The 27,740-nt window shown below is 39.4% G+C and overlaps 1 protein-coding gene across 2 annotated transcripts in view; it reads right to left on the bottom strand.

The window, feature by feature from the left end:
• Positions 1–4,214: 4,214 nt before the first annotated feature.
• PPP1CB (protein phosphatase 1 catalytic subunit beta) overlaps positions 4,215–27,740 on the bottom strand; it is a 50,560-nt gene continuing 27,034 nt past the window's right edge. For both annotated transcript variants that reach the window (XM_038395959.2, XM_043511636.1), the window contains 6 exons: positions 26,508–26,738; positions 26,035–26,139; positions 17,213–17,284; positions 11,434–11,585; positions 6,617–6,751; positions 4,215–5,955 (listed from right to left, as the gene is read on the bottom strand). In XM_038395959.2, coding sequence (XP_038251887.1) covers positions 5,851–5,955; positions 6,617–6,751; positions 11,434–11,585; positions 17,213–17,284; positions 26,035–26,139; positions 26,508–26,738 — 800 coding nt within the window. In that variant the 3' untranslated portion in view covers positions 4,215–5,850. The remainder of the gene's footprint in view (positions 5,956–6,616; positions 6,752–11,433; positions 11,586–17,212; positions 17,285–26,034; positions 26,140–26,507; positions 26,739–27,740) is intronic.

The raw sequence follows: 27,740 nt of genomic DNA, 5'->3' as shown, positions 1-27,740 counted from the left end.
AAAAACATGCTTTATAGCGATTGAGCTCTTTGAGTCTCTTTAGTTTAACAAAAAGGTGACTTGATTACACAAAGTGTCTACATGGGGAACAAATATTTAATACTTGGCTCTTCAATCTAGCAAAGAGATACAATAATCCAATGGCTGAAAGTTGAAACTAGGCAAATTCAGACTGGCAATAAGACATACTGTTAAATAAATAAAGTGAGTAATTAATCGCTGGAATAATTTACCAAGGGTTGTGGTGGATTCCAAGAATGGTTACCAAGAACCATAGGATAGCCAGAGGGTAGTACACATTAGCCACTCACCTTTCCTGCCCCCAACATGATCCCTGCACCAAACACTGTGGGGAGGAAGATAAAAGGGGATGAATATTCTGCCAAGGCCTCATTTACATTGATGGAATCCCCTGAGGGGGATTTGGGGACGGTTTCTGCTTCTTCTGTATTACCTGAATATGACAAATGGAGCAGAGCAGGCCAAAAGAATCTCCCCTAATGTATGACTGGCCCTTTAGCTGAACACCACTGCACTAAAATACTGCAGAGCAGAATTCAGTTGATCCTAAATCACCTCTCTTCAGCTACCAGTGTCCACATGTCTGCCTTTGGCCAACTGGAAGAATGCTTCAGAGCACCTCTTTGGAGACATGCAGGTGATCTGACTCAAATTAATCACTGCAGTTTTCCCAGCACAAGCTTCATGCTGCTTTGCTCCACAGTGAATATTTTTTGTATAGTTGGTGGCTGCCGTCAGCTTGATGCCTGGAAAGTGAAATGTAGGAAGTAGACCAGACCGGCCACCTAAGTACTGCATGGCACTCTATAGGCCAATTATGGGGAAGTTGCACCAACAATCTGTTCATACCAACATTGCACCAGTGGAGACGGACCATGGCGGACCACATTGTGGTATAGTCTTGCTTCAAGCAAGATTAACCTAAAAGTTGATTATAGCATTATGAGCACTTGTGTAGACAAAATATACATTAGACATGTGCTATAACCACCATGGTAGTGTGCCAAATTTCTGTAGTGTAAACACTGCTTTAGTGACTTATTTCTCAATGAAACTTAAAAAAATAAGTCTGTCCACTTCTCCCCCTTTTTTTTTTTTTTTTTAAATTTGAGAATTCTGTGCCTCAATCTGCCCATCTGTAAAATGGAGATTTCCATTCCTTTGTAAAGTGCTTTGAGATCTAAAAATACTCAAGGGTCAGTCCTGGGGCCAGTTTTGTTCAATATCTTCAATGATCTGGAGGATGGCGTGGATTGCACCATCAGCAAGTTTGCAGATGACACTAAACTGGGAGGAGTGGTAGATGTGCTTGAGGGTAGGGACAGGATACAGAGGGACCTAGACAAATTCGAGGATTGGGCCAAAAGACATCTGATGAGGTTCAACAAGGACAAGTGCAGAGTCCTGCACTTGGGATTCTTCCGTCCTATGCACTGCTACAGACTAGGGCAGGTGTCTCAAACTCAAATGACCACAAGGGCCACATGAGGACGAATACATTGGCCCGAGGGCCGCATCACTGACACCCACCCCCCTGCTACCCCAGGCCCAGCCCCCACTCCACCCCTTCCATGAGGCCCCACCTCTTCCAACCCCTTCCCTGAAATCCCCACCCCCAACTCCTCCCCATCCCTGCCCCCAGGGACTACAGGGGGCTCAGGGCAGAAGGTTGGGGGTGCAGGCTCCGGCCCGGCGCACACCGGTCTGGCTCATGCCGGGGGCAGGGCAGGTTTCCTGCCCGCTCTGCCCCTGGGCCTCTCTGGGAAGTGGCTGGAACCTGGAGGATGGGGGGCAGAGGGCTCTCTGTGTTGCACTGGCTGCTCCTCCAGGTACCTACCCTGAGGCTCCCATTGGCTGCGGTTCCCTGTTCCCGGCCAATGGGAGCTGCAGGGGACGGTGCCTGGAAGCAAGCTGCCCCCCCTCCCCCAAGGTTCCGGCCACTTCCCAGAGCAGTGTGGGGGCAGGGAGCCTGCCCTGCTGCCAGTGGGTGCTGGGCTGGAGCCACTCTAAGTAAGTGCATGGGGGGGGGGGGGGAGAGGGGAGGGCACGGGGAGCTCGCAGGCCACAGTAAACAATCCCGTGGGCCATGTGTTTGAGACCCCTGGACTAGGGACTAAGTGGTTAGACAGCAGTCCTACAGAAAAGGACCTAGGGGTTACCGTGGAAGAGAAGCTGGATATGAGTCAACAGTGTGCCATTGTTGCCAAGAAGCCTAACGGCATTTTGGGTTGTATAAGTAGGAGCATTGTCAGCAGATCAAGGGACGTGATCATTCCCCTCTATTTGGCATTGGTGAGACCTCATCTGGAGTAGTATGTGCAGTTTTGGGGCCAACGCTACAAGAAGGATGTGGAAAAATTGGAAAGAGTTCAGCGGAGGGCAACAAAAATGTTTAGGGGGCTGGAACACATGACTTATGAGGAGAGGCTGAGGGAACTGGGAACTGAGTCTGCAGAAGAGAAGAATGAGAGGGGTTTTGATAGCTGCTTTCAACTGTCTGAAGGAGGTTCCAAAGAGGATGGATCTACGCTGTTCTCGGTGGTAGCAGATGACAGAACAAGGAGTAATGGTCTCAAGTTGCAGTGGGGGAGGTTTAGGTTGGATATTAGGAAAAACTCTCACTAGGAGGGTGGTAAAGCACTGGAATGGGTTACCTAGGGAGGTGGTGGAATCTCCTTCTGTAGAGGTTTTTAAGGTCAGGCTTGACAAAGTTCTGTCTAGGATGATTTAGTTGGGGATTGGTCCTGCTTTAAGCAGGGGGTTGGACTAGATGACCTCCTGAGGTCCCTTCCAACCTGATATTCTATGATTCCATGATTCCATATAGATATAAAAAGTGAAATATGGTCTCAACCATAATAAACTCCCCAAATTCAGTATTTAGTAGATTAACTCAAATGTCACATTATAGCAATGTTTAGAAGCCCCCTAATGTAGGCCCCAGAAACTTTAATTCCCTCAAATCTCACCGAGAATCAGGACAGTGCTTTTATGGTACCAAATATCTTCAGATCTTCCCAGAAAATTGGGATCCCACTCATTTGCCACACCTGTAAGCCACCCAATGCATTTCTAAGCAAGTGAAATTATGAAAGCCATTGATGCATGGACTAAATCTGAAAGCTCTTTTGCATCAGTAAATTTTGCCCTTCAGTGCAGTTAAAGGTTAAGTGTTCTATTTTCACTATTGCTTTTTGCATAGGGGGGGACATCTATGATAAATTTCATTTGTTACACATCACCTCATTCATGTCAAGATAAAAAAAGACTGATGACAAGTAGTATTCAACATTGCTAAGCATATGATTGCATCATCATAGAATGCACTAAGATATTAATTGCTTGTTTTAAAACTAATGCCTGTATTCATATTTTTTTTAAGTTAGGTTTGTATTTGCCCTTAAAGTATCAAGAATGTCAATACTGGTCTTTCCTTGTTTTGCTGAACGTTTTAGATGTGGAACAGGAGCTGTCAGCCCTGGACTGTGCAGAGATATTCTGGTCTAACAGACAATTTATTTCTGGCATTTTAGTTACAGATGTTAAGTCCATCTCCCTACCCAGTCTAAAAATCACTTCCTCTCAGTCAGATTTCACTTGTTTGGTATTGCCAGTGTACGATAGCTCTCCAGAAAAAAATGTTACCTCAATTATAAAAGGAAATAGGAATTTTTAAAAATTCTTAAGACAGACACGCTGAAGACACGAATTCTCTTCTGAAGATCACCTTGAGGAAACATTTGCAATACAAGTGAGCACATTATATACAATGTACTATACTATCCAACTCTAGATATTAGTATTTTAGAATACAAAATTTCCTAATTTTGCTTAGATTCTGAAAGTATTAATCTCACTACTTGATATTATGATTTCCCCCCTCTTTTTTTTGGGGGGGGGGGAAGAGGAAATTTTGGAGACCAATGCTTAGACAGAAATTCAGCCTTTCCAAACTTGAACTAATACAGTCATCACTGATCAACTCAGAAAAGCATGGTATGGCTGTCCTGATGTTACAATACTGTAACATTATGAACCAAGTAATTAACATCAGTGCTCGCCTCAAAAAAAGACTAAGCCACTGTCCAAATAGCAGCTGATCCAGTCTGCCCCAAGGACAGAAAGATAAGTATTAACAAAATAAATTGCTAAGTAGCAATTGAAAAGTTTAATAACCAGACAGACTTCAAAAATCAATTAGACAACTTTTACTAAATGAAAAACTACATTTAAAATATGCATTTAAAACAAAATGGAATTAGAAAAAAGACTTAAATCCATTTTAAAGAACTTTTCCCACTGTGTCAGAAATCATTTTGCATTATATACTGTGCCAGTTCATAGAATGCAAGTTGCCAGAATCCTCAATTTAACATTTTCAAAGACAATATTAAAGTCAAGAGTTTTACATCTACTGTTGCACATTTAGAATGGTATAAATCTGACGCTTTCCCCCAAAGAATCTTGGCAAATTTGCCATGTTCAATAAAAACTTTTATAATCATATCCAATAGAGTTACATCCTAACATCAAATCTGTGTCTTACAATTTTTACCCTACTACTAACTTTATAACTTCCCTACACCTTGCCATTTGTCAATATGAACCTTTTTAAGAAAGGAGAGAAGAAAAGAAATACTGCACAACTCTTGATCATGTACAGAAATTATTGCTACTATAGTACACTACAAAGCAAAAGTCTATACATTATATGAACTTTGATCATGAAAATCCAGGATATAATCTTTAGTGACATAAGCCTTACAATCATGTAGAACATTCACATGGCAATATTAGACAGTTCAACCATCACTAGTCAGTTGATCAGTGAACAGTAAGTTAACACCCATTTAAATACACCCTCTTACGAAAAAACTTCAGCTTTCCAAGGCTTATCAAATAAGGATCTTCATGTTTTGTGGAGCTATGCAAGATGCATTTTGATGCAAATAGTATGTTACTGGGAAGCTAAGCATGCCAAAGATATTTTGTGCTAATAAAACCTAAAGCCAAGGTACCACATAATCACGTTACCAACTAATAGGCAATACCATTTTAGTCCTAAGTGAAGTGCCACTGCACAGTGTAATGTCAATAATTTAAAACAGTGTAGTGCGCAAATCCATTCTGTGGCAATTTAAGTTAAAAATCAAGACAGTTTTCTGTCCCTCAAACAATGCTGATTGTCAGGGTGTGCAGTCAGGGCGCTTTATTGGGTCACTAGTTTAGACAGTTTGCCTTTTTTATTCACTACCATCCTATCACCTTTTTGTTTCAATGGGGCACACATTTAAATAGCAAGATTAGAAAGAATGGGGGGAAGAAAAAAAAAAAATCAGTGGCTGTCCTAAAAAGCCCCTTCCGTATTTTGTTAAAAAAAGCCAGGGAACATGACTAGATACCATACTTGCATCATTCTAGCTACAAAATAACCGAAGTAAAAGCAATCAAGCAACAATAAGACCACATTACACAAATGGAACATCATGCTCTCATCTGGTTTAACTATTACATCAAGTTTTAACTGGGATGTTGGTCAACTTTAAAAACCGTGATAAGTGAATATGTAATTCAATAGATATTTTTTAAATCTGGATTTTACTCTACGTTGGATATTAGAACTTGGAGCTATACTTGTTACAATACAGTGTCGCACATCTTTCTACTAGAAAAATTAGTAAAGATCCTTTACCCGTCTCTAAGTTAAACGTGTGACATCATAAAGGGTGTCAAATGGCTGGATGGTTTTACAGTGCACACTTATTATATACTGTAATATGGAGTTTTGTCCTTGATAGATCTGATGGTGTTTTGACATTGTTCCTTTCTTCACCTCTTCTTCGGTGGATTAGCTGTACGAGGTGGAGTGACTGGACGTCCAGAATTCAATCCACCATACTGGTACTTAGCTTTCTTTTCAGATGGTTTCAATATCTTTGAAAAAAACAAGGAAACATTTTTAGTAAGTCCATGACAATTGAGATACGTTCCATATATTATGGATCAATGTGACAATTCAAATTTGACTGTAGTTTGGTTACTTTTGATGAGCAAAAAAATATAAACCTCACCATCCTGTTTATTTCCTTATCCCACTCATGTGTCCACATATTACTCTCTATAGACTGACTTAATTTCCAACTGCTTTAGATTGTGTCTGTTCTAGCTGGGTAAAAGACAGGATCTGCTAGTATGTGACTCTTCTGAAGCAGAAAGAAAACACTAGTTGAGGAGAGGAGTCACAGTACAGGATGCCATCATCTCTGAATAAGGATTTGTTCTGCTGCCCAGAATTGGACACAGAAGGAAGATTAAATCCAGTTCTAAATGTGCACTGAGAATGCAGACAAGAATCTAGTATATGGCAGCTATGGAATATGGCAAGTTTATTTACAGGAATTCCAGGCCTCAAAGAGCTCCCTGTGGCAAAGTTGGTTTGATGCCAGCCTGCTGTGTAGTACTATCTTCTGAAGCTTATTTTCCCTTAGTGGCGCATGTTGAGTGCCAATTTATAGTTTCCTCTATAAACTTATCTACTTTAAAAAACAAAACAAAAAAAACACTGACTAAATTTTAATCTAGCAGCATAGTATACCTGAAAGGAACACATCAAAGTTTCATCAACACTCATCATGCCTCCAGCATTATCAAACTCTCCACAGTAATTTGGAGCTGAAAATAGGGTGACCAACTGTCGTTTAGCAAAGAATTCATATCCATCTTCAACCACCTGTTAACGGGAGGGGGGGAAAATTTCAAGTCAATACAGCTATCTATTGAGACGATAAACCCTGCAGGAATTAGATTCATTCTACCACCTAAATTCGAGTTCTTAGGCAGGCACCAATTGCTTATCTTATGGTGGTGACAAGTAGGCAGTGAAAGGAACAACATTTAATGATTGAGAGGTGAATACACAGAACACTGGGCTGTGGTGCCAAATCAGAAAAAAATTAAATATCTGAAATCAAATAGCTTAAAAACAACTATCGCTAACATGCTGATACATTTGATTAAGATTTTCAAACTTGAAGTTTGGTGACCATGCTTTCAATTGATAGATATTTGGAAACCGTATACCGAGTACAAAAGTAATTTTATAATTCAAACGTTTATTTTTTTTAAAAAGGTACCACATTACTACTGCATCCCATTTCATTCTCTTACTATACTCCGGTGCCATTCATACAAACTCCTGTAACATGTTACAATTCCCATTTTCTAAAGAGAGTTTTCATGAAAATGATTCTACTGTACTTAAAAGAATTAGCATCTGCCAGAGATATCTATGATTCTCTTTACTAAAGAGAAAGCAGTAATTCAGCTCAAACTATAGTGCAAGAATGACCAGTTCCCAGGTAAGGCAGATCTCCTCCATGCTGCATCCCACCATCACCACATACTTACCATGGGGCAATGGAAGACAAAGTAATGTATGCCTAAAATAAAATAGCTTCCATGGACAGCTAATCCTCATTGTCTGGGTAATTGTTACATTACCACCATTCATAATGACAGGTTTCAGAGTAGCAACCGCAAAAAGAAAAGGAGTGCTTGTGGCACCTTATAGATTAAAATTTATTTGAGCACAAGCTTTCGTGAGCTACAGCTCACTTCATCGGATGCATTCAGTGGAAAATACAGTGGGGAGATTTTATATACACAGAATATGAAATAATGGGTGTTACCATCGCTATTGTCACAGTGTGTAACACCCATTATTTCATATTCTGTGTATATAAAATCTCCCCACTGTATTTTCCACTGAATGCATCCGATGAAGTGAGCTGTAGCTCACGAAAGCTTATGCTCAAATAAATTTGTTAGTCTAAGGTGCCATAGGTACTCTTATTAACATCACTTAGTCTAAAAAAAAAAAAATCTATAAAAATAGTCCAGGCATAAAATTGTGAAGTTATTTTGCAACAATAATGCCTAGAAGGATACTGTTAAAGAGATAAGGTAGGTGAGGTAATATATTTTATTGGACCAACTTCTGTTGGGGAGTGAGAGACTTTTGAACACCACAGAGCTCTTCTTCATGTCTGGGAAAGGAACTCCCAGCATCACAGCAAAATGTAAGGTGGAACAGATAGCTAGCATAAGTAGTTAGCACATACTCTAAAAACCATTCAAGGTAGAGTGGCCCGTTAACACCTCTGCAGTCACAGGACCCCCCCAAAAAAGGGGGGACGCGCGGGGGGGAGTTTAGTGGGTTACAGATTGTTACAAGCAGCTATAAAACCAGGGTCTGTTCAGTCCATGGGTTAACGTATAGAAGAATAATGAGTTTAAGCTACTACACTTGTATTTCAAAAATGTTGTGCATGTTTCCTTTGAGGATGAGGACTCATCGGTCAGTTACAGAGTGACTCCTTTGTGATAAGTGTTCACCCACAGGTGATATTATTTGTCTTATTTTCCTATGAGAGTTTATTCGAGGGCCCAGAGATAGTCTGGTTTCACCCTCAGAGTTACTGGGACATTTAATGCACTGGATGAGATATACCATAAGTTGTGATAGGCATGTATAGGATCCATGGATCATGAAAGATGTGTTGGGGCGAGGGGGGTATTGATCATTGCAGCAGTGGGAGATATATATGCAAGATTTTGCATCTGTTCTGGAAGGGTCTGGTGCAGCTTTGAGTTAGTATGTCCTGGTCTGTGTGGAGCTTGCTTTTGATGAAGAGCTTGGGGGATTGTTTGAAGAGAAGTGGGGGTTCCTGAAAGATTTCTTTCAGGATGGGGTCTCCTTCAAGTATGGGTTGTAGTCTGATGAGACCCTCTATGGGCATAGCATGCTAGGTGATAACTAGGGGAGTGTGGTCAGAAGGGGGTTTATTTCTGTATCGAAGCAGTACTTGGGGTTACTCTCAGGGTACTTGGGTTGCCTGTTCCATGATGCGATTTACTTCTCTGGTGGAGTGTCCTTCTTTGATGAAGGTGATTTTAAATGTGTTAAGGTGTATATCCCGGACTTTTCCCTTGGAGCATATACTGTGGTATCCGAGCGTCTGGCTGTATTTAACAGATTTCTTGGTATGTTTGGGGTGGTTACTGGATCTATGAAGGTAGGTGTAGTGATCTGTGGGTTTCTTGTATATGGTTAGCTGTAGGGCTGAAGTGGATGCTACTGTTGGAGTGTTCCAGATAGAGTTTAATGGACGGGTGGTGGTGGTTGAAGTTGTGGTGGAACTCCATGAGGGAGTTTAAGCAGTCTGTTCAGAGGATGGAAAAATCATTGATGCATCTCAGGTATCATTTGTTTTGTGGTGCATTTGTTCAAAAATTCTGCTTCAAGGTGGCCCATAAAGAGGTTGGCATATTGGGAAGCCATCCTAGGACCCCTGGCTGTTCCCATGGTTTGGACAAAGTTTGATGAACATAAAATCGTTATGGGTGAGGATGAAATGGATGAGTTTGGTGACGTATTTGGGGTGGGCATCTGAGGGTCGTCCATTGTCTTGTAAATATTTGAGGCAGGAAGCAATACCATCATTGTGAGGGATACTGTGCATCGAGAAGTGATATCCATGGTGGTGTGGATGGTGTTCTGAGGGAAGCTTTTAATATTGCAGAGTCTGTGGAGGAAGTCTGTTGTGTACTGGAGAAAGGTGGCCCTTTGTGTGGGGAATGGTTTGAGGATTGTTTCTATGGGTCCCAACATTTCTTCATATCTAGCCATGGGATGTTTACTGATGGCTCTGCCTGGGTTCCCTTGTTTGTACATCTTGGGAAGCATGTAGAAGGTCCCTGGGATGGGTTCACAGGGGGTGAATTTGTAGTTTCTCTTGGAATTTTTTGGGAAATGATTTGAGGATGCGCTTACATTTCTGGGTAAATTGTGGTGTGGGATCTTCTTTGAGTTCTTTATAATAAGTGGTATCAGAAAGTTGTCAGTGAGCCTCATTAAACACAATCATGGTTGAGGACTACAATGGCACCCCTTTGTCTGATGGTTTGATCACTAGCTGGAAAACTACTCAACATTTTCAGACAAGCCTGGAAGCTTAAATTCATTACTCTGCTAGACACTAAAAATCATGGGCTGAACAGAGTCACTGGATTTATGGATCATTACAACAGTCGAATACACTTTGTCCTATGACTGCATGTGTTAACTGACTACTTTACTTTGAATGGTCCCTTCCAGTATGTGCTAGCTACTTATACTAAACTATCTGTTCCACCTTGCATCTTGCTGTTATGCTGGGAGTATCTTTCCCAGACCTAAAGAGCTCTGTGTGGCTCAAAAGCTTCTCTCTTACCAATAGAAGTTGGTCTAATAAAAGATATTACCTCATCCACTTTGCATCTAACATCCTAGGATAAACAAAGCTATAACTACACTACAGGTTTTTTAAAGAGACTGCCTGAATTACTGATACATTGGCAGCAGTGCCATCTGAAGGTACGGATCTTAAAACACCTACTGTCTGTCACAATTATTGCTGCAGGAGAAAAGATCTGTGACTTGCATCAGTGGGGACACATCCATAAGTGTCCAATCAAAGTGCCTGTGCAAAATTGTTACTGCAAGACACACAGTAAAAACTTGCATCCTTTTATTTTCCAGAAGTAGAAAAAATTTTAAAAAGCCACAGTACAAGTAATGAAACCTAAACTCCAAGATGGGAACCACTCTCAAGAGGTTAATTCTTAGTTTACGAAACAATGAAATGTTTCTATTCAAAAGGAACATAACATTAAAGTCATCTGCGTACTTAAGCATTACATTAGGCAGTTTCAGAATCTTTAACAAATCACAAAAATAGATTCTTTCATGGGAAAATGTATCTATGTACTGGAACCAGAATAAAGGTAGCAACTCTGGAATGCAGATTTCAACACAATAATTTTGTTTATATTTCCACAATTTAAAGGGGCTCAGTACCTCTGAAAATGTACGTGTTAAGTTGGAGACCCAAAAACGTAGACCACCAAAATCAGTGTCACTTAAATTTTGGCTTAAGCTGTATTGCTCAGTGCCTCTGATTCCATGTCCTGTTTTTAAGCCACTAGTCTACACCATTCTTGAAGTCTAGGCACCTAAACTGTTCCTATAAAATATTCACATGCTCCCACTGAACAAGAGAGTCACAGCAATTACATAATGTGGGGGGTAGGGTAGACATGACTTCATGGTTGTTGAAACTGAAATAAGTATTTACAAATATTGGTGACAGAAATTAGATACTGTTTGAGGAACACCCCTGTATTTGATGCTTCTAGAAGTACCAAGACAACTACATCTGGTCAAACTGTAAATGCTAGATTGGAAAATGGATTCTGCAGATTAAGATACCTGCAAGTGATATTCTAAATATAAATGAAGATAATTCTTTCAATCCCTAATACCTCAAAGTAAGACTAGAAGTGGAGATTTAAATTAGCAAAGAGAGTTTGTACCTGATGAGCTCGACAGATCAAATCCAGATCATGACGGTTGAGAAATTTACTGACCACATCAGCACCAAAAGTGAACGAGACCCCACGATCATTTTCGCCCCATCCTTGCACATCTTTGTCCGGATCCGACCACAGCAAGTCACACAGCAAGCCTTTGAAAGACAGTAATCTCAGAAAATGTCCTAATATTCCCTTTTAAAAAAAAAACACCCTACAATTGTGTGGATCATCAATAGTCAGTAATTACTTATGAAAATATGATGAAAAGCTCTCCTCAAAACAGGGTGGATAAAAAAAGATACTTTGAGGGAGAGGGAAAAAAGGATTGTAGTAAGTCTTTTAAAAATAAGCCTGTTTAAAGTGAAATCTGAATTTAAAACACAAAATATGTTAAGGCCTAAACTTATTCTGATCTCACCACATTTACATTTAAAAAAAAATTTGCTGCATCTATGAGCCCATATTGAAAACTTTGAGTTAAAGGCTGCTTTTTTATATAAAGACAAATTCAGGGTAAAAAAATTTTACTTCTGAGGTCAAGCTTAATTACTATGGCACAAGGAGGTCAGCCTAAGTAACTTAGGAAACTCTTTTTCAAGAGATTTAGGCAGTCAGTTTCACTTAGGCATATTTAAAAATTTATCCAGTTTGAGCTGAAATAATCAGCTTGATTCACTGACTACAGTTAATCTGTTTAATAAATCGTTTAGTTGTAGATGTGAAACATGTTCTGATAAGACACTAACCTATGCTATTGTGTGTTTAATTAAACATCAGCTTGACACAAATCATGAGCAAAAACTATATATAGTAAATATATCATTTTCTAACATACTAAAAATGTACATTTAAGAATCTGAAAATACTATGCTATAATCGCCTAAAGAAATGTATGCATTTGTAGTGTACCCTCCTACACATCAAAAAGATGTAACCAAATCTAGAATAAAGGCTCTATTTAGTTGTAAATAAACATGTTTTAATGGTTATATCAATGAGACTGCATCAAGGGTTTCTACTTGGTGATTTAAATCGCTGATTTGAGTTTATTTATTTAAATAAATCAATCAATCAGCCAACCCTGCCTCAACAGATCCACAAACTCCATCACCCAAACCAGCAAAATTGTGGAACTGGGGCCAGGCTGTGACCTTTTGCAGCTAAAGGCCTGTGGGATTTGGTAAGCTGTAGTAAGAAGCTTATGGAGGTTTTTGGGTGGAATGTGGTTGAAAAACATTTAGATAAACTACATAGTAAGATCTAGCATGTTTACTGTGATTATCTGAGCAGTTCTTGAGTACTGCTATACATGCATATTGCAGAGCAGCAACCAACTCTGATCGGGGTCCATAGATCAATGTTCAGTCTCTGAACTAGAGTCTCAGATGGCTCTCCACAATACTGTAGTACAGCAGTCATGCTTGCTAAGTACATTCTTTGATATGAAGTATCAAAAGGATTTCATCTTTGTGAATCATTGACTCAAAACCTCTAACTAGTGCTCCTAGTTACAAATTGCTGCAGTCAAATGGATTACATCCAGGCCACAATTAGTTTTTCAGAGAGTTCCACAAGAGACATGACATTTGACTCTAGATGTATAATTTCAATTTCCATGTTTAACATTTTAAAAACCTCCTCCATTTATAGTCAGGCTTCAAGTGTAGTTACAGTAAAACTACATAGTAGAATTAAGTGAATCAGGTATTCTAGGTAGGTACTCAATTACAAATATGAAAATGCGCTAGTCTTCTGTTATAGAAACACACTTAAATAAAATAAATCTAGCTATTGACAGTATTAAAATGATCAGTTACTGCTCAGTGGCTTATCTAGATTGAAGCAAGTGATGCTACTGTACACTTTAAAGCTGAAAATTTGCCATATGAGTTTGTGTGGATGTTACTTCATAAATCTACTAATCAAACACCAAAAAAAATTGTATTTATAAAGAAAACAGTTCACACTTCCTTCTGTTCTGCATTCAACACTCCAGTTTGGTGCCCATAACACAGTTATTCACTCTGCCAAAATAAAGTTACTTCATTTCTTCCCAGACAAAACCCTTTTCAGGTATGCAACTTTGCCATAAAATGTTATGAGGCAAAATTTTGGTATACTGATTCAGTCAATTTGTTTAAAAAAACCCCCAAAACACTAGTTTTGTGGTGTACTACTTTTCATAGAACCCATTCACCATTCTGAAATCAGAGGTTGTCTACACTAGAGCTGGAAAGTGTAAATTCCAATTTGAGGAGCCATACAGGTCTCAGATAGGACTATATGCTGGGCGATTAGCCTCTCCCATCACTCATGCTGCCACAGACACACTTCTATTTTTTTTAGAGCACTAGCTCAAATCAGATGTCTCCTCAAGCTGTAATCTATACCTTCCGGCTCGTGTAGACATACTGTGTGTAAGCCATTCACTTTTCAGACAGTTTGTACTTCTAAACAGTGGCTTTGTTTTAACAATTCTTGCCTGCTTAGAAATGTAACTAAATAGACAAATCTGAAAGTCCAACAACACTTGTCGTTATTTTAACTAGAGCTTTTAGGGTACATTTACACATAAATTAAACACCTGTGGCTGGCCTGAGTCAGCTGACTTGGGATCACAGGGCTGTAAAATTGCTGTATAGATTTTCAGACTCTGGCTGGTGCCCAAGCTCTGGGACTCCTTGAGGGGGGAGGGTTCCAAAGCCAGGTTCCAGAACAAGCCCCAACATCTACACAACAATTTTTAGCCCTGCAGCCCGAGTCCAGGGCAGCCATGCCATGGATCTTTTATTCCAGTGTAGATGTACCCTTAGATAGATAACAGCTGTATGAAGAAAATGCACCAAAACTGTTTTACAGTACAAACTAACCAGAAAAAGGAGGAGGAGTTTGAAGGAGTTTCTGGTAAGTGTTTAATAATCTTCCATGAAGGTGTCTTCAATTTCTTTTCACAGTCACCGTGCTCTGTCCTAACTTGTCCCATCCCCACCAAATAAAGTACAGACATTAAAAAGTTTACTTGTCTATTTTGACAGGTCATCCAAAACACAAGGTACAGCTAGAGACTGCATGGAAACATCTAGTCCACCTGAAATACTAAAATGTACTGCCTACATTCAGCAATTTGTATCTACCAGGAAAGCTTGCTTTTTGGTTAGTACTCTATTTTAAAATATTAAAGAACCTGCAAGAGATTGAGATCCTCAGTTCTAATTTTGGACATACCTTGAGAGGGGGCAGAAGGCAGCATCACTACCCTCCCTGATGGTTCTCTCTACCAAGATTTCTATAGGAACATGCTGACAGAAAGTACTCTAGAGCTCTCACATTTTGGGCTGCACTTGTCCCCTGATGAAGGGGATCATATGACCTTTCCTTTACGACTCCACACAAGTGTCATGTTAGATGACTATGGCCCATGACATTTACAGTGCTATAACAAAACTCCACAACGTATTTTGGTTTCATCTACACAATTAAGACTAAATCATATTACTGCACTGTATGTTTAATGATATGTTAACATGATCTCCCAACACCATGAAAACAGCATATAGACTGAATCTTAGTATACTCAATAAAATTAACACGCGTAATTCTGAAGACATTGGAATAGGAAAGCACAGTGGTAATTTTCCGATAACCATTCTGACTCAATTCATAGTCAGACTACACCAGCCACTTCAGTTTTATCACATCAAGTGTATGAAGGTGAAAATGCTATTTAAAATTACTGAAGACTAGAGTATAGAGGTAGGCCGCAGGAAAGACAGACTTAACAGCCAGAGCCCCACAATATTGCCAACTTAAAGGTGTGCAACTTTATGTTAAAATTCAATTTCATAGGCTTTTTTGAAGATAAATTTTAATGCTAGAAGGGACTATAATGATCTAGTCTAGCCTCCTACCAACAGACTACAGAATCTTTCCCAATGATTCCTGCATCAAGCCCAATTTGTGACTGAACTAGATTGGAGAAACTGCCAGTCATGATTTAAAGAAGTTATTAGGAATCTACCACACTTTTCAGAGCTATCTTCTTTTTTGTTTTGTTTTTGGAGGCAAGGGGGAATTTAAGTGGGTTTTCCCTGTTGATGCTTAGAAGACCAACCCTCCTTTTTCTCGCTCTCTACAGACATTTTTTTTTTTCAACCTCCTCAGTTTCAGCTTTGATTTTACTGTTGCTGGTCAACACTGTCTTATAGCTTGGCAAGGGCAGCCCCAGCAATAGAACAGTGAAACTGAACAAGTGCTGTCAAATGCACCAAGTAAACTGAAAAGAAAAAAGTGTTTCTTTAATCTTCCACTTACAGTAGTTTTGGGGGTCATTTGCAACAAGAGCAAGTACAAGAGTTTCAGAAGAAAGTGTCCTTGTGAACTAGAATCAAATAATTCTGCAGGCAGCCTTAAGATGGATTGGCTCTAGCAATGACTCCAGACACGTTAGTTAAAAAGCCCTCCGTTTTTAAGCCTCTTTCTGATGGAAGCCAAGTACTGAAGTTTAAATTTCTTCTTTTCATGTTTTTTTTAAAATCCAGTTAAAGAATACAATGTAAGGAGACATTTTAGGTATGAATTAGTGTTGTAATTTACACGTGTTGTGAAAGTTCTTCACTACTTGCCTCATGCTGCATCTGGATGCGAATTACATAGGTATTAACTTGCACCCTAAAGTATTTTGCTTATGGTGATGGACAGGACACTACCCATTCCTAAAATCAATACAATAAAATTAATATAGACGGACATTTGAAGACGTCAGCTGTGAAAAAGGAGCTTTATAATAAAATCTTGGACTTAAAGGAGATGGCGTACGGATAGAAAAAGATAACCCTCACGTAAGACCTCCTTTAACATGCAAATTGACTTCAAACCAACTACTCAAAGCAAGACCATACATTACTACACACCACCTATGCAGGGCTAAGGATCTTCTTTAATACTAGGGAACAAAATAGTAATTCCATCTCTTACAGTTCTGGGGAAGGGGATAGTTTTCAATAAAAGTGATTCAGAAGTGGCTATTGTAGTGGTAAAGGGGACAGATCAATTTGCTCCCCCCATAAAATGTATTTATGCAAGTATTAATAGGATAGTGGAAAAGTGAACTTTAGGGCTATAAAATTAATACAAACAAGCTCAACATCTGGCAGCGGAAAAGTAGCAGAAGAGGTTATAAAAAACTGACAAAACTGCACAGCATGGAGATAACTATAACCCAAGATTAAATTAAACTCCGATGCTATGATGAGAAGCAGAGGCCCGAGAAACCAAGAGAACTCTAGAAATGTGGGTTATGTTCAATAGATTTTGAATAACTGTAAATGTTTGGGCCCTATTTAACCAAGGCTAGGGAGAGAGAACCTGTATTTTCAGTTTAGTTTTTCTCATTTCACTTTCATATTCTATTGATTTTCTAGAAAGCCTTGTTTTATTTGGGATAATTCACTACAGTCCATCCTCTTAAACAAGGAATACATACTTCATAATTCTGCCAAGAAACAGCCAAAGGGTGCAAAATGAACACTCAGGTGCTCTGTCAAAACAAGTACTCAGTTACCAAAAAGCACAATGAAATTCAGAGTATGCACCAGGAAAGCCTTGGGATCTTAGATAGGAACAGGAATAGGGTACTGAAGATTACAATTAAAGCACAATTAGACTGTTTCAAGACTCTGAACTGCATAAATAGAAATTGGTTCAGATATTCTAATGCCACTGGTAAGTTTGCTTTGGCATCACTGCAAGATACATGTACAATAAATTGTGTATGGCTTACCTGTATCAGGAACATCTGTGGGTCTCATAATTCTCCGAATCTGCTCCATTGATTGGAGATCTGGTGACAATCCTGTAAATATATAAAAATAAAATAAACTAAGCTTCCTGTATTCTTACTTTTAAAAGGGTACCAGGAAATGCATAACTGGAGGCTCAAGGTGATAGAGCATGCATGATTTTCACTGTAATATAAAGTGAAAAAGTCAGCAGGTTTCTAGACACCACTTAAAATACAACTGGTCTGTGCATTAGGATTGTAACAGCACTTAATGGGCTTACTACAGTAGAACCTCAGAGTTACACCCCTGAGGAACGGAGGTTGTTCGTAACTGAAATGTCTAAGTCTGAACAAACCATTAGCTGTTCTTCTAAAAGTTTAGAACTGAACATTGACATAATAGAGCTTTGAAACCTTATTATGCAGAAGAAAAATGCTGCTTTTAAGCCATCTTAATTTAAATGAAACAAGCACAGAAACATTTCTTTACCTTGTCTAATCTTTTTTTAAATTATATTTTAATAATTTACATTTAACACAGTACTGTACTATACAGCGTTTTCTTTTTCCGTCTCTGCTGCCTGATTGCGTACTTGTGATTCAAATGAGGTGTGTGGTTGACTGGACAGTTTGTAACTCAGATGTTTGTAACCGAGGTTATACTGTAGTATTTAATTTATATGCCACCTTCTCATTCAAGGAACTTTGAACTGCAACTGCAAAATAAGTCAGATCCTAATATAGCATGGCAAGAAAATCCTCCAAATATTAATGATTAACCTGTTGAATTGGAAATAGTTCACCTCCCAATGACTTCATAAATATCTGCTTCAATCACCTTTGGTAAATGAAATAACCAAACAATCATTTGTTTTCTGATATAGCTGTAAAACCAATCTGAAAAGTTTTCAAAATAAATCATGTATAAAACATGTATAGTGTACCTTTTAAAATGAAACTTATATCTATCCGAGTTGTGAAGAATATATATATTAAGGTTATAACAACCAACAAGAATGCACTTTTATGTAGAAATCCATGATTAAATCAAGTCTTCCTGAATAGTGATTTGACTCAATTTAAATCAATCCACCCTATTTACACCTCTCAGGGTGTTCCTTATTCACACACCTGAGTATCACAGCTTATGCTGATATAAGCGGTAGCGTGTACAAGCCCCTAGTGTCACTAAAGCCACAGTTTGAGATTCCCACTGTCCCTCTCCACACTAGCGTAAGCAATGCAGACATGGAAGCATTCTCCTTGACATGCAGGGATTTAGAAGAGTACCTACAAGGCTGCTTTACTTTAACACAACCCCACAGCAAGGCTTAAGATGGATGAAAGGGTCTTGAAAAGCCCTCAAAGGATTGTTTCATCTACAGCAGTTAAGTGATTTGTCCAAAACCACATAAATCAGTCACAAAGCTGAGAATAGAACCTAGGAGCTGTAACATGATAAAACTCCTTTCCCTTACATAGGCTTAACATTAAAAGAAAGTCTATTTTGCTCAGTCCAATGTTCTAAAGAGTTCACATGGCAGGAAGAATCTTTCACTATAAGAGTCACTTAAATTTTGATTTCACTTGAAATTTCAGAGTTGACAGATGGTGGCAGCTGTATTATTCAAGAATATCCCTTTAGGTCAGTCAGAGCCTACTATTTTGAATACTAATTTTAAATATATTTTAAGACTGATTATTTTTGTTCAATATGCCAAGCATTTAATAAGACAGTTTTATCTTTCGTCATTATTTAAGAAAAACTGGTTCTTTGGCTTAATATAAAGAAAGAGGTATATGTAAATTGGTGCAAATTACACCTTTGAAATTGGGTCCAAACAAGTTTAAATTTCTGTTACCTACACATCAAGAAGGAAGTAGTCATGTAAAAGTAGGCCCTAGTCAGCTTTAATTGACACCCTCCTGTCAGTTACTTATCCTTCCACAATCCTCTTTTGACCTACTAACATGCAAGTTACATCAATTTAAAATCTCTTCTGGATTTGTCTCGTAGCTCTTATCCAGCAAAATTATTGTGCGATATGGTACAAGGCAGGGTCACATGCAAAGGTTAGTCAATGTGGACTCCTAGGAAAAAGGTATTCAAATCATCCAAAGCTACCCAACACACCATCTACAAATACAAACTGCCTTTAAAACGAAGTGTGCTACCTGGATCAGCAGAGAGTGTTGTAAGTCCAGTGGATGCAGGGTTGAAGACTGTGCAAGATAGCAGCATAAGGATTGTTTTAAATGCTGAAATACAATCTGAACATCTGCAAATAAAGATCACTTTTGCAAGAAGCTGAGATTGCCTCTTATCCCACCTCCTCCTATTGTGAGGAACAGAGTGGTCAAGAGTTAAGATCCATAGACTATCTGGATTTAATACAAATTAGAAAAGCTACTGTTAAACTGCCCCACTACAATGATAACTTGTAAACCTCAATACCTTGTGCATTAAGAGTTTACCATCTTTATCCAACAGTGTAGTTTCAAGACTGCAACTTGTGACATGGCAACAGTTACAAGCCTGGTCCTCTGATTCAGCCATTTGCTGGTAACAAAATATAGACAAGTGTTTTTATAAATTTAAATGCACTAAAAGGATTATACAGGTGAATGTTTAGTCTAGCAAGATCAAAACATGGAACTTAAGGGGCCTGGTTGTCCTCATCAAATCCAAGCACTTGGTGAATCAAAAAGGGAAGAACATTATAAATAGTAAGAAGAACACTGAGAAAGCCCTGCTGACTGTCTCAGATTTTTACTGAAGGAAAAAGTGCATCCCATATAGACTCATACGATAAAGAGGGCAAAAGGGGTACTTTGCAAATTAGGAATTTAACCCATGGCTCTCCGCAGGTATTTTCAAGTCATCTTTTACCATTTCCATATTGTTACTTCCCCTCACAGGAAGCCCCAACACTATGCTAAGCAGTATCACACCAATCACAGAATTCCCACCATTGAAACACCACTTCTATGCTTTGTGTTGCACATGAAGATCTTGCTTCCTCCTCCAAGAGATTAAAATCTAATTCAGGCAGACAAACTATTCTAATAGACATGATGACATTAGCAGTGCAGAAGGTTAACAGCAGTTATCACTGGAAGGCCTCCTGAAAGAGTGGCTTTAAGGAAGACTCTGAAGCAGCAAAGCCCTTTCACTCATGAGGAGAAGAGGAAAGCAAGGGAGCAGCATGGAAAAGGACCCAAAGAAAAGAGTGAAAGGAAAAAACTGGGGATGGTTAAGAAGTAGGCTAAATTTAAGCAAAAAAAAAAACCAACCCAGAGTAAAATGAAAAAGTACAGAGCTATGGAAGACCCTAAAGGCAAGGATGAGATGCATGAATTTGATATGCAGTCAAAAAGCCAGTGAAGGGGTTCAAAGAGGGGAACATCTGAGTCAGTGACAGAAGATAATTTCAGCAGCAACATATTGGAGAGACTGTAGCAGAAGAGATTTGTTTTATATAATCCAATGTGGGCGGGGCAAAGAGAAGGACTGCAGAAGTCTAAGCAGAAAAGGAACAAGGGTGTGAAATCAGGATTTCAGCATGCTGCCTAATTGCATAAGTGTGAGGTGCCTTTTGTTTACTATGTCATGCGGTTTTGCAAAGTTTTTATTGTATATCCCAGAGGGCAATGTTTTAAAAATAAACTATGCAAAAATACGCAATATAGTAAAAAAGGCACATACCGTGTACTCCTATAAGCTGGCTCCGAGCTCCAGCAGGTTTGTGTTATTACCAGTACAGTGTACACAGACTCAGACATCATGAGTAGGTGCTGACAATCCATAACTTTGGGGACCTGAAAAGCAGTTTGGAGGGGATGGGGAAGAGAAGAGAGGGCAAGGTTTACCATTCAAATGTGCTAAGTGCCACCCTGAGCTGCTTGTTATTTTGAAGTATTCAGGACATTTTGCTAAGATTTTCATATATCCAAATCAGCTTTAATAGTGTAATACTTTTGCTTCTATCTGGAAGCGTTACAAGTCTTAAAGGGGCACTTGTTTTTAAAGTTATTGGATTAGTCAAGTTTCTTAGAATACCCTTTAAACAGTACACAGAATTTGGGGTGCTCTTAGTTTTTAAAGAGAAAATAGATGCGTTTTTAAATCAGCAATTATGTTTATAAGGGAAGCATCTTTACACATTGTATTTGTTTTCCAGAAGTAATCACCTTCCAGGATTCTCTCATGGGCCTCTGTTCCCAAGTACAATACATGCAGAACTTCAAGCTCTTAAGTTTTTGGTTTTTTTCATCTAAGGTCAACAGTAACAGGGTCTGCACAAGCCACATACCCCTACCACCACCTCCTCACTGGTTACTGCCTATCACCTGAGTTTAACTACTATCTGTTTCATGATTTGGGAAATATTTCTGCACATCTTATGGATTCTAGTTCACAGACAACCAACTCGGGAGAGAGAGCCCAGTATTTCAGCGTATAAAGCTGTTGAGTTGTCTTACCCTAGCAAGACTCAGCCACTCTACTACTAGAGCAATGGATGCTTCATGAGCTAAAAAAGAAAACAGGCTTTAATTGAAAGTTATGCAAGTCTTTAGCAGATTCTACTTTGGGCTGACAGAAGCTGAACACCTGTGGTTAATAAAGGAACATACTCTCACTCTGCCTTGGAAGTTATATGCCTATTCCATGTGTGATAAGCACTGACATCTGTAAGACAGAGTAACACCTTCTCTTTGCTAAGGCAAAAAACTTGTTTTCAGGCAAGCGGTACTGAACAGGAACTACCTATACCTGTTCTACACCCAAACACTGAACCCACATACTAGAAACAAACCGCTCATTACATTTTATAAATCCTTCACCATTAACCATACAGATGCTCTCATATCCCACCTCATTGCTAACTATCAGCATCACGAGATGACCCCTGTGCACTGCTACGGACAACCTACACAATTTAGCACTGAAATTATGCATACTGGATCCCTCAAGGTACACATGCATCTTTCATTTGATCTTTTTCACATGTGTGTGTGGGGGGGAGGGAGAGAAGTCAGATCTCATATCATAATCATCCTTCTACCAAACTGTTCCAACTAATGTCCCCACCATTCAACACAGCTATAGCAAACATTGAATGCAGCTGGAGTACATGCAGATAATTCCCAATGGCTACTGTGAGGTTGAGGGGGCCTTTATCTATCTAGCTAGGATGATCTGGAAATAAACTTTTGAGAACCTTTTAGGCCACAAGTACAGAATTCTCTTCTTGTTTGTTGAAAAGCTATGCACACGGCCTTAACGCCAATCAGAGAAAGTATGCTTCTGGTGGCTTTTTATTGGGAGATCGACAGGAGAATGTGAAGATAAGAAGGGACTGAGCCAGATGAAGTGGAGAAAATTAATATATAGCTATAATGGACAGGACCCACTGCAGACTGAAGCACTTTCCTCTCATTCTCTCTAACAAAGGAGCCTCTAGAGCAAGATGGGTACTGGCTCAGCAGCCCTTTGAGATCTGTGGATCCTATTAGCTTAAAAGTTAATATGGGGCATCTGGAATATTGAAACCTGAATGAAATCCTTCAGGGGACCTTCAAGAGGACACTCCATTCTTAGCAGAGACTTATGTAAGGTGCTGTCAGGCTTTAGGGGCTTGTCTCAAGGAAGCAACATCTTGAAATCAGCCAGGACTTTCAAGGTTTGGTCCACACTTTTTCTGAAGAGGTGATGCCCCTACCAGGACAGGGTCACAAGTCACATTCCTCTGGCTAAGGCCATGGGTAACAGTCAGTGTTGCCTTGTCATTACCTGGACATGTATCCCAAGTTGGTTGGTAAGGAGAAAGAGGTCTAGTTTCATTTTCTAGGCAGGCAAAAAATGAGCTTCCAAGAATCTTGTAAGAAGACAGATAATCAGCAGTGAGGAACACACAGACACACTAAGATTTATTAGAGCCAACTACAAGGCCATACATCTAGGAACAAGGAATTCAGGTTATACCTACAGAATCGGGGACTGTATTCAGGAAGTCAGTGAATCTGAAGATGATTATGGGGACACAAAAGAGGCACAAGACCACATGATCTCCCAGTTTGATGCTATGGCAAGGGCTAATGTGATCCTTGGATGTATTGTCAGTACTGAGTAGAAACAGTGAGCTGATTTCACCGCCACATGGCACTGAGGAGACATCCTGGAATACTGTGTGCAGTTCTGGTATCCACTTAAAAAAAATTAATAGATGTTGAACTGGATGGAGTACAGAGAAGCACCACAAAAAATTATTAGAAGACTGGAAAAAGGGTCTTACAGTGAGCCTTAATGCGCTCAAGTCTATTAAAAAGATCTTATCAAAAAGATCAAGAGGTGACTTGTTTATGGTATTAAGTACCTTTCTGGGGAGAAAACACCAGTTACTACAAGGCTCTTTGAGCCAACAGAAAAAGGCATAAGAGGAACCAATGTCTGGAAGCTGAAGTCAGACAAAATTAAGTTAAAAATTTTGTCTCGTTTCTAACAATGAGGGTGATTAGCCATTGGAACAAACTACCGAGTGGTGGAATCTCCATTTTTGAGTCTTTAAGCATCTTTCAGAAAGGAATACCTTAGTCAAACAAGTTATCAGGCTGTATACTGGGTCAAGTACTGTAGTCTGTGTTATAAAGGTAAGAGATTATTTAATAGTCCTTTCTGGACTTATAGAAGTCCTAATTCATGATATTTCCTTAAGACGGAGTCCAGATTCTGTCTTCCATATCCATGATAGGGGTAAGTTAAAAGGCTAATGGGATGGACGACTCTCCACAGACTGACCACTTGGCCAATCTTTGTGAGGACCATCACTTTTCTGCAGGACCAGCGGGAGATTGTGGAAATGTACAGCCTGGAGTTGTGGAGAACAGAATTCTGGATTCCTCCAAGTATATCTTGGCCAACTTCTTGGAGAAGGGAAATGTTTGTAGAACTTGTCTATATGGGGGATTTGTCCTTATACTTAGTATAAACTCCAAGTGTAGAGACAAATAGCACTATTACCTCAGTTTCAAGTAGAAGCAAAACTGCAATTTATGAGTGCTGCTTGCCTGTCTACACCAGATATTTACTCTAGTGCAGCTACCCTGCTGGCTGAAATCCCCAATGAAGACAAAGCCACATCCTTTCAAATCCCCTAGGAATCTTTGTCCTGACAATCCCCTTCAAGGACAAATCATACTAAGGCATTGGACTCTACTAATTTGCTTATTAGTTAATCAGGTCATCAGAATTAAAAAAATCCACATTCTTTTCCTTATCAAATGCCTTTGGCTTTCTCTTGGAGCAGACCCTGGACCTTTCAGAGCTTTCGCCTTTTCGACCCTGATTTACATTTACTGTCTGGTTCCAGAAAGAATAATCACAGGACAAAGGAGTGGAGCAGCAGGGGAAGGTAAAGCATATGGAGCTGATCCACTAGGGACAGTAGTTAGAGTGAACTCCCACAGAAAGCATTCCTTACGACCCTTTTGGCATATTTTTGCGTTAGGGTCTAAGTAATATCCCCCTACTGCTCTTGTGAGGGGAAACAAAAGTTATGGAGGTTGCCAGAGTCTACAGCTTCTGCAAAGAGAAGTTTATTATTAGAAGAGGGCTGGAGCACCAACAGCTGTGATGTGTCATGGCTGCAGTCCAGCAGCATTTTGTTATTCTGCACCATCAGGGGGAAGAAGGGTAGAGACTTGAAGTAAGCAGAGGCATTAAGCCAAGTGGGAGTAGAGTGATGGCTCTTGAGATGCTACTCACCCAAGAAGGGGAGGGGAAGTGCTTAAGAAACAGGACTACTGCTCAGCAGCTCTTGCAAAAGGCTGTGGGTCCCATGCCCCACATTGGATTGGGAAAATGGAAATCTGAGCTCCAATTTAGGCAGCCTCCATTTGTTGGGCAAAACAGGAGCTACACTCATCCCCTTAATCTTGAGGCAAAACTGAGCCAAAGCCTCCTACTTTGTTACCATTGCCTTGCTGTAAGAAGCGTTCCTGTTCACCAAGAAAGCAGAAGGAAATTTAGAGCCCGGGCCTGCTCCAGTCAGTCTTGAGGGAGGTAGAGGAGGCATAACTGCAGCACCATGAAGCCCATAGCTGGAGCAGTTTGGGCACAAAACACTACAGGCATGGCTGTGCTCACTTGGATGGCTGATCATTCTACAAGGAGGTAAATGTTACATTCTGCCTAGACTCCAGTGAGAAAAAGTGAAGAAAGCAAAGAAGCTGTGGAGGTAATGGATACGAGAAGGGAGAAAAAGCCTTGTAAGCCACTGAATGTTCACATAGGTGAGGAAAATACACTGGTCCATATGACTGGACACGGAAGCAGGGGGAAAAAACAAACTGTACAAACTTGTCAAATACAGAGGCAAACAAGTTGCTTATCCCACAATTGGACAATTTATTATGCAATTATTTGGGGGTGGGGGAAGGGAATCAGCATGTAAGTCAATTCTTTAACCCTGACCTCACATTAAATTTCAGACTGATTCTGAAGGAGAAAAGTTCAATTTTTACTTTGTATTTTCTGTTATTTTGCACAAGGACTTAGGCATATTGGAATATAAATGCAAAGATCCTGTTCCTGAGCACAACAATAAGGGAGAACAGAGTGAGGATGATAAGTCGAACAGGAAATAAGCCACAGTTATCTTAATGGTGCCATTAAAGTTACTCTCAATGGTAATTTAATTACTATTGTATGGAACATGGGACAATGTTTTAGTCTGATCCTGGGCCGGAAATTTATGCTAATTATGCAATGGATAGGAAAAAATAGAACTACATTCACTGCCAGATTGAAGTAATTATCTTACCTCCATGACAGCAAAAGATCTTCTCATCCACAATGGCTGCAATAGGCAGACAGTTAAAGCAGTCTGTGAATGTCTTCCAAAGTTTAATATTAAATCGCCGTTTGCCTGCAAGAACAGAATAGTCTATTAGGAAAGGAATTATATAGCCAACCTACAATGTGCATTATACCCTGCACAAAGATGTAGGTAAAGTCTGAAAGCTGAATTATTCAAGTTTCACAAAACCTGTGAAGATGATCATCTGTTAAGGCATTTCACAGCAAGTTTACTTCAAGTAAAAACACACATGTAAAACTAAGTATTAACGGACATAAGGTGTGTTTCAAAATAATTTATGGAAAGCTTTTCCTACAGACTGCTTTGATAAATTCTTGCAAAGAAGAACAGTCATTATTTGGTTAAAAATAATTACTTTCTACTCCAACATATTGTTAAATAGAAGCAACTTTTGAGAACTAGAAGGTTTTGCTTACATTCATCATAGAATCCATAGATACGATTAATGCTAGCACACTCATGGTTTCCTCTTAGGAGAAAAAAGTTTTCTGGATACTTGATTTTGTACGCCAGTAATAAGCAGATGGTTTCCAGAGACTGCTTGCCTCTGTCTACGTAATCTCCCAGGAAAAGATAGTTGGCTTCTGGTGGGAATCCTCCATACTCAAACAATCGAAGTAAATCTGTATATTGCCCATGAATGTCACCTGAGTAAGGTAAATTTAAAGAAATAAAGATTAGTACAATATTATAAATACCTTACTGAAACCAAGACATTGAATTAGTACTCATTTTAGAGGGTCAGTTAAGAATTGAGAGGCAGTTGACGGACTGATATTCTGGCAAGATCTTTCAGATGGTCTGTTGAGAAAGGCTAAAAGAAAGCCAAAATGGAAACACTCAATCTACGGAAATTGCCCACAAGATTTGCAGAGAATTGCAGTGTCAGTTCTGGAAACATTCTGAAGGGTACAGAATCTTCCTTTCAATTTACCTAAGTAGTCCCCAGAAAAGATGGGAAATTCCAGTTTGTACAAATTTAAAAACTTAAATTCAGAAGAAAGCTGGCTTGATGCAACTAATACACAGTAAAAGGTGGCAAGTCTAACTATTTTGCAAAAGCAAAGCAACTTGTAGGTTTGTATGCCAACTACCACACGCTCCTCTCTCCTCCCAAAAGCAATCAGTAAAGAAATTGGACAAATCAATAGAGGCAGGTGCTGCATTAAGCTATTCTAAATTTGTTTTATACCCTACGAAGTCACAACAGTTGACCTGCTGGTCACCCCGGCAATATTACAGCTACTATACAATGTCATTGGACAAGGTAGCTTGGCTAAGTGCCTTCTTTCATGTAATTTTGTGTGTGCACGTGCAATTTGCTATACCACATGGTGCAAAACTCTTGAAAATCATATCCTCTACAAAAGATATCCATCAAGCTTGCAAGTACTTAATTAAAAACTGCTACAATAAGTATTATTCGACAAATTATTCAGCCAGATTCACCTACCACTTACTAGATATTCCACAATGGGCCACTTCCAAAAAACAGGCAGGCTGCATGGTGCAACAGTTCTGTGGTTACTAGTTGGCACAGAATACCATATCACAAAGAGGCTGGCTAACTATAACTGTGTAGATGGGTGTGACGGAAGAACAGAAACTTAAACACTAAAGAATTCTCTAAAATTACTTGCATATAGGAA

The sequence above is a fragment of the Dermochelys coriacea genome, chromosome 3 (assembly GCF_009764565.3).
Source record: "Dermochelys coriacea isolate rDerCor1 chromosome 3, rDerCor1.pri.v4, whole genome shotgun sequence".
In the NCBI taxonomy this organism is placed as follows: Eukaryota; Metazoa; Chordata; order Testudines; family Dermochelyidae; genus Dermochelys; species Dermochelys coriacea.
Note: the sequence above shows the minus strand (reverse complement) of the source record. Positions and strands in the feature narration are given on the sequence as shown.